Source organism: Hypanus sabinus, chromosome 8 (genome assembly GCF_030144855.1).
Source record: "Hypanus sabinus isolate sHypSab1 chromosome 8, sHypSab1.hap1, whole genome shotgun sequence".
Lineage (NCBI taxonomy): Eukaryota > Metazoa > Chordata > Chondrichthyes > Myliobatiformes > Dasyatidae > Hypanus > Hypanus sabinus.
The window spans coordinates 170,543,591-170,556,585 of NC_082713.1; the positions used below are offsets into that span (position 1 = coordinate 170,543,591).

General features: G+C 46.4%; 1 protein-coding gene across 1 annotated transcript in view; it reads left to right on the plus strand.

Annotated features, from left to right (window-relative positions):
* Window positions 1-12,995, plus strand: part of slc17a8 (solute carrier family 17 member 8) — a 107,618-nt gene that overhangs the window by 54,280 nt on the left and 40,343 nt on the right. The window contains exon 6 of the mRNA XM_059978546.1: window positions 11,282-11,396. Coding sequence (XP_059834529.1) covers window positions 11,282-11,396 — 115 coding nt within the window. The remainder of the gene's footprint in view (window positions 1-11,281; window positions 11,397-12,995) is intronic.

Consider the following 12,995-nt stretch of genomic DNA (forward strand, 5'->3'; position numbering starts at 1 on the left):
ACTGACTTTTGTGGGCGTCCAGTGCCCCTTCGTAGGTTGGCAGGCCTCTGATAAGTGAATAAACTTGCAGGGTGACCCTCGAGAGGAGAATTCAGTGCATAACAGCGGGTTCAGTTGCACGAACCTCCTCCAGGTATGATTGGAAGCATGCAAGCCAGAGTTCAAAGGCAAGAGCTGCTTCAGGGTCTTGGGGGTCCAAATCCAATCTTTCCGGACGTAAAACGCTTTCCATGTTTTAAAACTTCCAGTCAATAAAATTGGTGCACCATCAATAACTCACTCTGAGACGTAAAGGCGAGATATCGGCTTTTATTGACTGGAAGAAGGAACAAGCTGTGGTTGACCATCATACTACATCCTGGGGACGGAGAGGCCGGGCTCAGACCGCAATCACCTTTATACCAGGGTCTGTGGGAGGAGCCACAGGAGCAGTCAGCAGGGGGGGTGTCCAGACAGGTATATGTAGTTCACCACACGGGGTCTGTGGGAGGAGCCACAGGAGCAGTCAGCAGAGGGGCGTGTCCAGACAGGTATATGTAGTTCACCACAACACTGCCCGGCCACTGCTCTGGCGTTCAGTGATGTGTCGCCCAGACTTGCTACCGAACAACTCCGCTGTTGAAATGTAACCCCAGGTTCTGTACAATCGGAGTCTCTGCTGTCCAGTCTGTGGGCAGCATGATAGTGTAGCACTTAGTGTAATACTTCACAGTGCCAGCATTTGGAGACCAATTCCTGCCATTGTCTGTAAGGAGTTTGCCGTGACTGTGCGTGTTTACTCTGGTTTCCTCCCACATCACAAGGACACACAGGCTAATAAGCTGTAGACATCCAGTGCTGGGCCCAACATATTGATGCAATTACAGAGAAGGCACAACAGCAGCTATATTTCCTTAGGAGTCTGAGGAGACTTCGTAGTCTGCAAAGACGCTCACAATTTTCTACAGAAGTACCATTCTAACAGTTTGCGTCCCCATCTGCTATATATCCTGCACAGGATCAGTAAAAGCTGCAGAGTCACAAATGCAACCAACTCCGTCGTGCACACTCGCCTTCCAGCATCAAGGACATCTTCAAAAGGCAGCGTCCATCACTGTGGACCCCCACACCCAGAACATGTCCTCTCCTGATTGCTACCATCAAGGAGGAGATCCAGAAGCCTGAAGACATACACTCAACATTTCAGGAACAGCTTCTTCCCCTCTGCCATCAGATTTCTGAATGGACAATCAACCCATGTACACGACCTCACTATTTTTTTTTGTTTTCTTATACATTACTTATTTAATTGAATATATTTCTTATTGTAATTTATAGTGTGTTATGTATTATAATCTACTGCAAAATAACAAATTTGATGACAGCTGATGGTGATATTAAACCTGATTCTGATTCTCACCAGAAATGTGGCAACATTTGAAAAGACTTTTAAAGAAGGTTCATCACATATACATCAAAGCATCAAAACATACAGTGAAATGCATCATTTTGAGTTACTGACCAACACAGTCCGAGATTGTGCTGGGGGCAGCCCACAAGCGTCACCGTGCTTCCAGTGCCAACGTAGTGTGTCCACCACTTGGTAACCCTAACCGGTACATCTCTGGACTGTGGGAGGAAAGCAGAGCACCCAGAGGAAAGCCACACATTTATGGAAAGAACATACAAATCCCTTACAGACAATGCGGGAATCGAACCACGGTCAACGATCATTGGCACAGTAAAACAATTGTGCTCACTGGCAGGCTACCGTGCTGCCCTACTTTGTGGGCTGCCCCCAGTACATCCTTGGATTGTGTGGTTGTTGGCGCAGAGCCATGCATTTTACTGTAGGCTTCGATGTTTGGACAAACATGTGACAAATAGAACTAACCTTTCTTTGAAGAAACGTAACGCCTCATTTCATACACTCCATGAGAGGCGACGACAGTGTTTCGTCCTTTCCCTTGTCAGACGATATCCCCCTTGTAAGGTGAGCTGGGTGCTGCAAGGTCTGTTAATTATTAACCCGTCTTTTTCCCTGGGCGATGCTGACGGATATTAAACTGCTGTTCAGGGAAACTTTGAATAAAAACTCAGAGTTGTATTAAATATTGGCTGGTAGGTTCTCACGGGGGGAGGGCAGGCTTTATGATCACAAATGTCTGGAATATATCTGTTAAGGAGGCAGATAAGATCAGCAAAACATTTAATAAGAGCATGATGCACTTTGGCAAGGGATCGGTGTCCGTCGGAAAATCAGTCTCTGAATAATTAGCAGCCGTTGGAATGGAGGGAAATGATAATGATCACAGCACATTGTATGAAGGAGCATCAAGACCTTTGATCACTCTTGTCTCTGTCTCAGGAGACAGATTATCCATTGGCATTTACTGCACACCGCGAGGTAATGTTGCAGGTCCGTAAATCTCCGGTTAGACTGCTGAAAGTTATCCTGCCATCAGACATACTTTCCGCCTTGCGCATGGGCCATCCGTATCTCCCTGGTCCATTCTTCCCTCCCACTCCTCAAGTGCCTTCGCCTCCACCTCCTCCTTCATCACCATCTGAGGCTCGAACCACCCCTCCCCGGCGTGGCAGCAACTCACCCGCACCTCCTGCAACCTGCTCTGATCTCCGCTCGTGGCCTCGATGTTGGTGGCCGTGCACAGCTTCACCGAGCACGCTCACTCCATCTGCTGTGGCCACCTGGAACTCCTGGCTGTCAGCATTTTATTTCCCCACCGACCTGACTCCTCCACTCCCAGGGTGAGGCCAAGTGCAGACAGAGGGACGGTGCCTCACACTGTCCATGTGAATACCGAATTCTCTGATTTTAAATAACCTGTTCACACTCTGTCCCTCCATCTTCCTGATCTACCAGTTCCTTCTAGACCCCCTGCCCCATCACCCTGTTTACAACATGCTGGTTGCCTGTCATATCCGACAATGACAGGAGAGTTTTTCAGCTGTTGCACTGGGGCAATTCCACTCTCTGAAGTCTGTGTCCATGGTACGAGTAGGCGTCATAAACTGGGTTCTTCCCTGGTTACAATGGATGACCATGACATCTTCTGGGCCTTGTCAAGCCCTTTGCTCACCACAGAGCATTGCAGAACTGCCTTCCTGGCCACTGGATCTCGCTGTAGATCTCCCCCCATCCCCAGTCCACCAGACGTGACTTCAGATGCTAGGACAGGCATGCCCCATCTCACCGGGGTACGAGGCCGGCCTGCTGAATTTCAGTCCAAGTAAACATTTTAGTCACTTCAATCAGGTCATTGTGTGGGAACTTCTCCAAAGAGAGTGCAGAGTTTCAGGAGGTGGGAAGGAGATAAGACCTCTGGGGGTGGTGGGGGGGGGGGGGTAAATTGTTGAAAGATTTCGGTATCGAATAGTAATCCAGGACAGTACCTTCCATTGTGGCCACTAGGTGGCACGGTGGAGTCAGTCTGTAAACTCCCTGAGCCATAAAACACTCGGAGCAGAATTAGGCCATTTGGAACAGACCCAGAGCTTTCAAACATTCCTCGTATAATAACCCTTTAATTCCTGGAATCATCCTTGTAAACCTCCTCTGAACCCTCTCCAATGCCAGGACATTTTTTCGTAGATGAAGAGCCCAAAACTGCTCACAATACTCAAGGTGAGGCCTCACCTGGGCCTTATAAAGCCTCAGCATTACATCCTTGCTCTTGTATCCTATTCCTCTTGAAATTAATGCTAACGTGGCATTTGCCTTCCCCACTACCGACTCAACCAGCAAGTTAACCCTTAAGGTGTTCTGCACAAGGATTCCCAAGTCCCTCTGCATCTCAGATTTCTGGATTTTCTCCCCGTTTAGAAAATAGTCCGCACATTTATTTTTACCACCAAAGTGCATGACTGTGCATTTTCCAACATTATATTAATTTTCCATTTTCTTGCCCATTCTCCTAATCTGTCTAAGTCCTTTTGCAGCCTTCCTGTTTTCTCAACACTACCTGCCCCTCCACCAATCTTCATATCATCTGCAAACTTGACACTAAAGCCATCTATTCCATCATCTAAATCACTGGTATACAGCATAAAAAGAAGTAGTCCCAACACCAACCCCTGCAGAACACCACTAGTCACTGGCAGCCAACCAGAAAAGAATCCTTTTATTCCCACTCACTGCCTCCTACCAATCAGCCAATGCTCTAACCATGCCAGTAACATTCCTGTAATACCATGGGCTCTTGACTTGGTATCAGCCTCGTGTGGCACCTTGTCAAAGGCCTTCTGAAAGTCCAAATATACAACATCCACTACATCCCCTTTATCTGTCCAACTATCAGTCTCCTCAAAGAATTCCAACGGGTTCTTCAGTCAAGATTTTCCCTGAAGGAAACCATGCTGACTTTGTCCTATCTTGTCCTGTGTCACCAAGTACTCCATCACCTCATCCTTAACTATTGACTTTGACATCTTCTCAATCACTGAGATCAGGCTAACTGGTTTATAATTCCCTTTATGTAACATCAGAAAGCACTTGTCAAATCCCAAATAATTCATGCCCAAAATATCTATTCCCAGATAATTGTGGACTTTGAAACTCAACTCATGGACTATGTGGAGCACATTTGATGGGTCAAATGGATTAATTCAGCTCCTATGTTTTACTCATATCCATGTACAAGTTTGCAGATGATACCACTGTAGTGAGTCCTATCTCACACAACGATGAGTCAGTGTCAAGAAAGGAGACAGAGAGCTTAGTAACAGGGTGTCATGACAACAACCTTTTCCTCAATGTCTGGAGGACAAAAGAGCTGGTCACTACCTTCAGGAAGTGGTGTGTGTGTGTGTGTGTGTGTGTGTGTGTGTGTGTGTGTGTGTGTGTGTGTGTGTGTGTGTGTGTGTGTGTGTGTGTGTGTGTGTGTGTGTGTGTGTGTGTGTGTGTGTGTGTGGGTGAGAAAGGATGGTGCACTTGATCCTGTCTACATCAACAGTGTTGAGTTTGAGAAAGTTGAGAACTTCAAGTTCCTTGGAGTGAACATCACCAACTGATCCAACCGCATAGACACCGCAGCCAAGCAAGCTCACCAACACAAGGAGGCAAAAGAATTCCTCATGCCCCTGTCGAGCTTTACCAATCGATGCACCATAGAGACCACTCCTTGTGGATGCACCACAGCTTGGTACATTGACGGCTCGATATGTGAGCACGGGGAACTGCAGAGAGCTGTGGACACTCCCCTCCATTACTCTGTCCACACTCCCGGCTGCCTCAGTAAAGTTAGCAGCATAATCAAAGGCCCCAGCCACCTGGACATTCTCTCCTCTCCCTCCTCCCGTCGGGCAGAAGATACAAAAGCCTGAAATCACCTACCACCAGGCCCAGAAACGGCCTCTATCTCACTACGTCTATTGAATGGTCCCCTTGTATGAGAGGGTGGACACCTGACCTCACAGTCTATGATCTTGGACCTTATTGTCTACCTGCACAGCACTTTCTGTGTAGCTGTTACACTTCATTCTGCATTCAGTTATTGTTTTCCCTTGTAATTGCCCTTCCCTTGGACAACATCGGTGGCGTGGAGAGGGGAGACTTGCAGCATGGGCAACTGCAGGTCTTCCATACAACCCTGCCCAGGCCTCAGTCATCATTGAAAATCGATGGACAACTGAAGAGAAAAGTTTTCCCTTGTACCAGCTTAGTGCACTGTGTAATGATCTGATCTGCATGAACAGTACACAAGGCAAGTTTTTCACTGTATCTTGTACATGTGGCAATAATAAACCTGTTTAAAGATTAGCTTTATTTCTCACATCTATGTTGAAAGATTGAGACATTCAGTGAAATGCATCACTGTGTCAATAACTAACCCAGTCCGAGATTGTGCTGGGGGCAGCCTGCAAGTGTCACCACGTTTCTGGCGCCAACATAATATGACCACAACTGACTCTAACTCCATAAGACATAGGAACAGAATTAGGCCATTCAGCCCATCGAGTCTGCTCAGCCATCCTAGCATTGCTGATTCTGGATCCCACTCGACCCCATACACCTACCTTCTCACCCACATCCTTCAATCCATCAAGAACCTTAAATATACCCACAGACTTTGCCTCCACCATAGCCTGTGGTAGAGCATTTCACAGATTCACTATCCTTTGGCTAAAAAAAAATTCCTCCTTACCTCTGTTCTAAAGGGTTGGCCCTCCAATTCTGAGCTGTGCCCTCTAGTTCTGGACATCCTCATCATATCAAACATCCTCCCACATCCACTTTGTCTAGTCCTTTCAACATTCAATGAGATCTCCATGCATTCTTCTACATTCCAGTGAGTACAGGCCCAAAGCTGCCAAACACTCCTCTGGGCTGTGGGAGGAAACCAGAGTGCTTCGAGGAGCAGTCACAGGGAGAAATACTAGCTCGTTACAGACAGCAGCGGGAATCGAACCCCCGTTGGAAATGTCGGGAACCGTAAAGTGTAACCACTACGCTTCAGCAACATAGCAAGGGCAATTCTAGTAGTCTTCCTCTTTAAAGCCCATCACCCCTGCTGGGGCACAGGCTGCCAACAGCAGCTCCCCAGAGTCCTCTGTCCTGGGACAGTCTTCCACGTAGTTTCTGGGTGTAGCCCACCTTCCTGTCCCAGTGAGCAGGTTTCTGTAGCTCTTTTATAGGGTTTTATAGGATGGAGTTGCTAGCCCCATGCCCAGCCCTCCTCCTGGACTGGCAGCAGCGCTGAACTGGCTCTGTGACAGAGGACCCTCTGTCTACAGTTCACCTTCTCTGTGGTATTTGGTAACTTTTTTATATCTTGCAAGATTCGTTCTTTTTTCGCACACTGGTTGTTTGAGGGTCTCTGCTGTGTGGGGGGTTGTAATGGGTTCCATGGCGTTTCTGTGTTTTGTGGCTGCTGCTGGACGGTGAGTCTCAAGGGGTTGTATATGGTATAAATAGGTTGATAATAAATGCATGTTAAACTGAACATTTTGCAGCTGGGCTTGGGTTTGCCCGTGGCAGAGGTCAATTCCAATAGCAATACCAGTGAACTGCACAGCGATAGTTTGTCAGGTTCATATCCCGCACTTCAACTACTGCACAGAATCTTGCCATCTTTGGAAGTTTTCTGATGACTCTGCCATAGTTGGATGCATCAGCAAGGGAGAATGAGGCTGAGTACAGGGCGACGGTGGGAAACTTTGTCACATGGTGTGAGCAGAATCATCTGCAGCTTAATGTGAAAAGACTAAGGGGCTGGTGCTAGACCTGAGGAGGGCTAAGGCACCGGTGTCCCCTGTTTCCATCCAAGGGGTCAGTGTGGACATGGTGGAGGATTACAAATACCTGGGGATACGAATTGACAATAAACTGGACTGGTCAAAGAACACTGAGGCTGTCTACAAGAAGGGTCATAGAAACATAGAAACATAGAAAATAGGTGCAAGAGTAGGCCATTCTGCCCTTTAAGCCTGCACCGCCATTCAGTATGATCATGGCTGATCATCCAACTCAGAACCCTGTACCTGCTTTCTCTCCATACCCCCGATCCCTTTAGCCACAAGGGCCATATCTAACTTCCTCTTAAATATAGCCAATGAACCGGCCTCAACCGTTTCCTGTGGCAGAGAATTCCACAGATTCACCACTCTCTGTGTGAAGAAGTTTTTCCTCATCTTGGTCCTAAAAGGCTTCCCCTTTATCCTTAAACTGTGACCCCTCGTTCTGGACTTCCCCAACATCGGAAACAATCTTCCTGCATCTAGCCTGTCCAATCCCTTTAGAATTTTATACGTTTCAATAAGATCCCCCTCAATCTTCTAAATTCCAGTGAGTATAAGCCTAGTCGATACAGTCTTCCTTCATATGAAAGTCCTGCCATCCCAGGAATCAATCTGGAGAACCTTCTCTGTACTCCCTCAATGGCAAGAATGTCTTTCCTTAGATTAGGGGACCAAAACTGCACACAATACTCTAGGTGCGGTCTCACCAAGACCTTGTACAACTGCAGTAGAACCTCTCTGCTCCTGTACTCAAATCCTTTTGCTATGAATGCCAACATACCATTTGCCTTTTTCACCGCCTGCTGTACCTGCATGCCCACCTTCAATGTCTGGTGTACAATGACACCCAGGTCTCGTTGCACCTCCCCTTTTCCTAATCGGCCACCGTTCAGATAATAATCTGTTTTCCTGTTCTTGCAACCAAAGTGGATACCCTCACATTTGTCCACATTGAATTGCACCTGCCATGAATTTGCCCACTCACCCAACCTATCCAAGTCACCCTGCATCCTCTTAGCATCCTCCTCACAGCTAACATCGCCGCCCAGCTTCATGTCATCCGCAATCTTGGAGATGCTGCATTTAATTCCCTCGTCTAAATCATTAATATATATCGTAAACAACTGGGGTCCCAGCACTGAGCCTTGCAGTACCCCACTAGTCATTGACTGCCATTCTGAAAAGGTCCCGTTTACTCCCACTCTTTGCTTCCTGTCTGCCAACCAATTCTCTATCCACATCAATGCCATACCCTCAATACCGTGTGCTTTAAGTTTGCACACTAATCTCCTGTGTGGGACCTTGTCAAAAGCTTTTTGAAAATCTAAATATACCACATCCACTGGCTCTCCCCTATCCACTCTACTAGTTACATCTTCAAAAAATTCTATAAAATTTGTCAGACATGATTTTCCTTTCACAAATCCATGCTGACTTTGTCCGATGATTTCACCTCTTTCCAAATGTGCTGTTATCACATCTTTGATAACCGACTCTAGCATTTTCCCCACCACCAATGTCAGACTGAGGTCAGAGCCATCTCTATTTCCTGAGGAGACTGAGGTCCTTTAACATCTGCCGGATGATGCTGAGGATGTTCTACGAGTCTGTGGTGGCCAGTGCTATCATGTTTGCTGTTGTGTGCTGGGGCAGCAGGCTGAGGGTAGCAGACACCAACAGAATCAACAAACTCATTCGTAAGGCCAGTGATGTTGTGGGGGTGGAACTGGACTCTCTGTTGGTGGTGTCTGAAAAGAGGATGCTGTCCAAGTTGCATGCCATCTTGGACAATGTCTCACATCCGCTCCATAATGTACTGGTTAGGCACAGGAGTACATTCAGCCAGAGACTCATTCCACCGAGATGTAACACTGAGCATCATAGGAAGTCATTCCTGCCTGTGGCCATCAAACTTTACAACTCCTCCCTCGGACTGTCAGACATCCTGAGCCAATAGGCTGGTCCTGGATTAATTTCCACTTGGCATGATTAACTTATTATTATTTAATTATTTATGGTTTTATATTGCTATATTTCTACACTATTCTTGGTTGGTGCGACTGTAACGAAACCCAGTTTCCCTCGGGATCAATAAAGTATGTCTGTCTGTCTGTCTGTCATATGATCACAGACCTAGTGTCCAGTGCTGATCCACCCAACTGTGTGGAGTAAACTGTTCCCGACCCTCAGTGCCTGCCAGGAACTTAAAGTTCTTCTGTCCCCTGCTCCAAATATTCCAGCTGTGTAGTTTGTCTCTGGCTGGGATCTGACATCTTACAAACTGGGCAAATGCAAAAGAAAAAATAAATAATAATAATAAAGAAAGAAAGGATAATTGGCAAGAACTATGAGATGAAGAGTCCTTGAAAGTGAGTCCACTTTGGTCAACTGGAGGAATGGAGAAAGAGGACTGGGTTATTCACAGTGGCCATCACTTTTTCAAGGCAGAGCCTCCCCCTTGAGATGTCCTTGCAAACCTTATCCATGTGTGTCTCTCCTCCTCCCCCAGCCCCTGTGATGTGGTGCCTAGGAGACCGGTATAGATCTCAGCGTGTTGGTACACAAAGGATTGCTGTACAAGGACAAATTAACTCAATTAGACTTTGCATTCACTAGATGTTCGAAGATGGAGGGGGGATACAATAGTTAAATATTGAAGATGAACGATCGCAAGGTTTCAAGAACATAGAACATTGAACACTACAGCAAGTACAGGCCATTCAGTCCACAATGTTGTGCCGACCATTTAACCTACTCTAAGGTCAATCTAATCCTTCCCTCCCACATTGCCCTCCATTTTTCAATCATCCATGTTCCTATCTAAGAGGATTCTTGAATGCCCCTAATGCCCCTATGCCTACCACCCTTGGCAGTGCCTTTCCTGCACCCACCACTCTCTGTGTAAAAATCCTACCCCTGACCTTCTTCTTATGCTCCCTCCAAATCACCTTAAAAATATGTCCTCTTGTATTAGCCAACTCTGCCCTGGAATCTAGTGGTCCACTCTGATGTCTTATACACCTCTAGATATCTACGCTTCCTTCTTCTAAATGAATATTGTGGTGTAGACAATGCATAACTGTCATTGTTGGGAATGCCGCAATGTAGGTAACCATGTGAATGTCACACTAAAACCACAGTGAGATGTCACAGTGTAGGTAAACGTGTGAGTAAGACAACAGAGCAGAATTAGGCCATTTAGCCCATCGAGCCTGCTCTGCCATTTTATCATGGCTGATTTATTGTCCCTCATATGATTAATAATTTAATGTCATATTGTAGGTCACCATGGAAATGTCAGGGTGTAGGTAACCACCTGAATGTCACACTGTAAGTCACCATGGAAATGTTACATTGGAGGTCAATATGGGAACATCACACAGTTGGTCACTATGGGAAGATTGTGGTGTAGATCACAACAAGAGTGAATTAGTGAACAATGTCTTATGAAGGGCTACGGCTGGTAAAACTCCAGCTCGGCCACACCTGGAGTATTGTGTACAATTTGTTTTGCCAGGATGTCACCTGGTTTGGAGGGTATGTGCTATTATGAGAGGTTGGACAAACTCGGGTTGCTTTTTCTGGAATGATGGAGGCTGAGGGGAGATCTGATAGAGGTTTATAATATTATGAGAGGTGTAGACAGGAGTATCTTTCTCTCAGGGTTGAAATATCTAATACCAGAGGGCATGTATTTATGGTAAGAGGGAGTAATGTCAAAGGAGATACGAGGGGCAAGATTTTTTACCCAGAGAGTGATGGGTGTCTGGAATGTGCTACCAGGGCTGGTGGTAGAGACAAATACATTAGAGACTTTAGATAGGCACATGAATTAGAGGAAAATGGAAAGATGTGGACCTATTGGGTGCCGCCTTTCATTGATTCTATTGTGTTTCTCATATTTACTGTAAATGCCAGCAAGTAAATGAACCTCAGGGTTGTATATGATGAGAGAGATATATATAGTTTCCAACACCGAAATAACTGAAAAGACCTTCTGTCCCCAATACCCACTTTCCTAACACATTCTATGCTTTTCTCCTAGGGTGTTTGGAACTGCAATATTTTTGACCTCAACACTCAACATGCTCATCCCATCAGCAGCCCGGACCCACTTTGGCTGTGTTCTCTTTGTCAGGATCCTTCAAGGACTGGTTGAGGTAGGGGGTGAGGTCCACTTTGATGCTGGGGTAAACCCTTGTGGAAATCTGATGCACTATCCGTGTGGCTCACTAAGGCCGACCCACCATCAAACAATGGACAGAGAGCTGCCGGCACCTGTGGAGGAGAAACTGGTTAACGTTTTGGGTCAGGGATGCAAGAGGGGCAGAATGGAGGGGTGACAGTGCAAGACAGAAGACCCATTCTACATAGAGTCTGGGGTAAAATAGTGCTGGTGAGTGGTGACCCTTTGTGTGCTGCTCCCATGGGAATAATCAAATATTCCCATTTTTGGGAATCCACAGTAGAAATTCCCAGTCACAGGCAAGGGTACTTCAGTAAGCACCATTTTTTTAAGACTACACTATTTTTTGCTCTCTTTTTGCATAACTTATTCAATTGCCTTTATATATATCGTTTATTCATTCATTTGTTTTGTTTCGTTCATATGGCGTGGGTGATCACGGTCTTTCCATCACCATGCTTGTTCTTGGTAAATTTTTCTACAGGAGGGGTTTGCCATTGCCTTCTTCTGGGCAGTGTCTTTATAAGACGGGTGACCCCAGCCATTATCAATACTCTTCGGAGATTGTCTGCCTGGGGTCAGTGGTCGCAGAACCAGGACTTGTGATAAGTAGCTGCTGCTCATACAGCCATCCACCATCTGCTCCCTTGGCTTCACGTTACCCTGATCGGGGGATAATCAGGTGCTACGCCTTGTCCAAGGGTGACCTGCGGGCTAGCGGAGGAAAGGAGCGCCATACACCTCCTTTGGTAGAGACGCATCTCCACCCCATCACCCAGTGCAATTTCTAATTTTTTATTACTGGGGGCAAACGAACATACACCAGTATTATTAAACCTGATACTGATTCTGATTAAGGCAGGTCAGGTGAGAAGGAGGATGTATACTAATAACACACAAAACGCTGGAGGAACTCTGCAGGCCAGGCGGCATCAGCGGAAAAGGGTCAACAGTCAACGTTTCGGGCTGAGAACTTCACCAGGACTGGAAAGATGATGAGAAGGTGGGGAGGGGAGGAAGAAGTACCAGGTGGTAGGTGGTAGGTGAAACTGGGAGAGGGGGATGGGTGGATGAAAAAGCTTTGAAGTTGATTAGTGAAAGAGATACAGGGCTGGAGAAGGGGGAATCTGATAGGAGAAGATAGAAGACCATGAAAGAAAGGGAAGGGGGAGGAGCACCAGAAGGAGGTGATGAGCAGGTAAGGAGATAATGTGAGAGAGGGAAACAGGAATGGAAAATGGTGAAGGGTGGAGGGGGGAGAAGTTGCAATTACCGGAAGTTTGATAAATCTGGTTGGAGGCTACCCAGGTGGAATATGAGGTGTCCCATCAGGTTGGCATGCAAGGGGTTACTAATAGGGCGTTTTTGCCTAAAGAACTGATGCTGGCTAGATTTTTGTTGCTTCTTTTTACACCATTCTTTCTAAACTCTTGAGACTGTTGTGCATGAAAATTCCAGGAGATCAGGGTCTGAGATACAGTCTGGCTTTGAAAATCACTCTATGGTCAGTCACTTAGATCACATTTCCTCCCCTTTCTGATATTTGCTCTGAAAAGCTGAAGCTTTTGGCCAT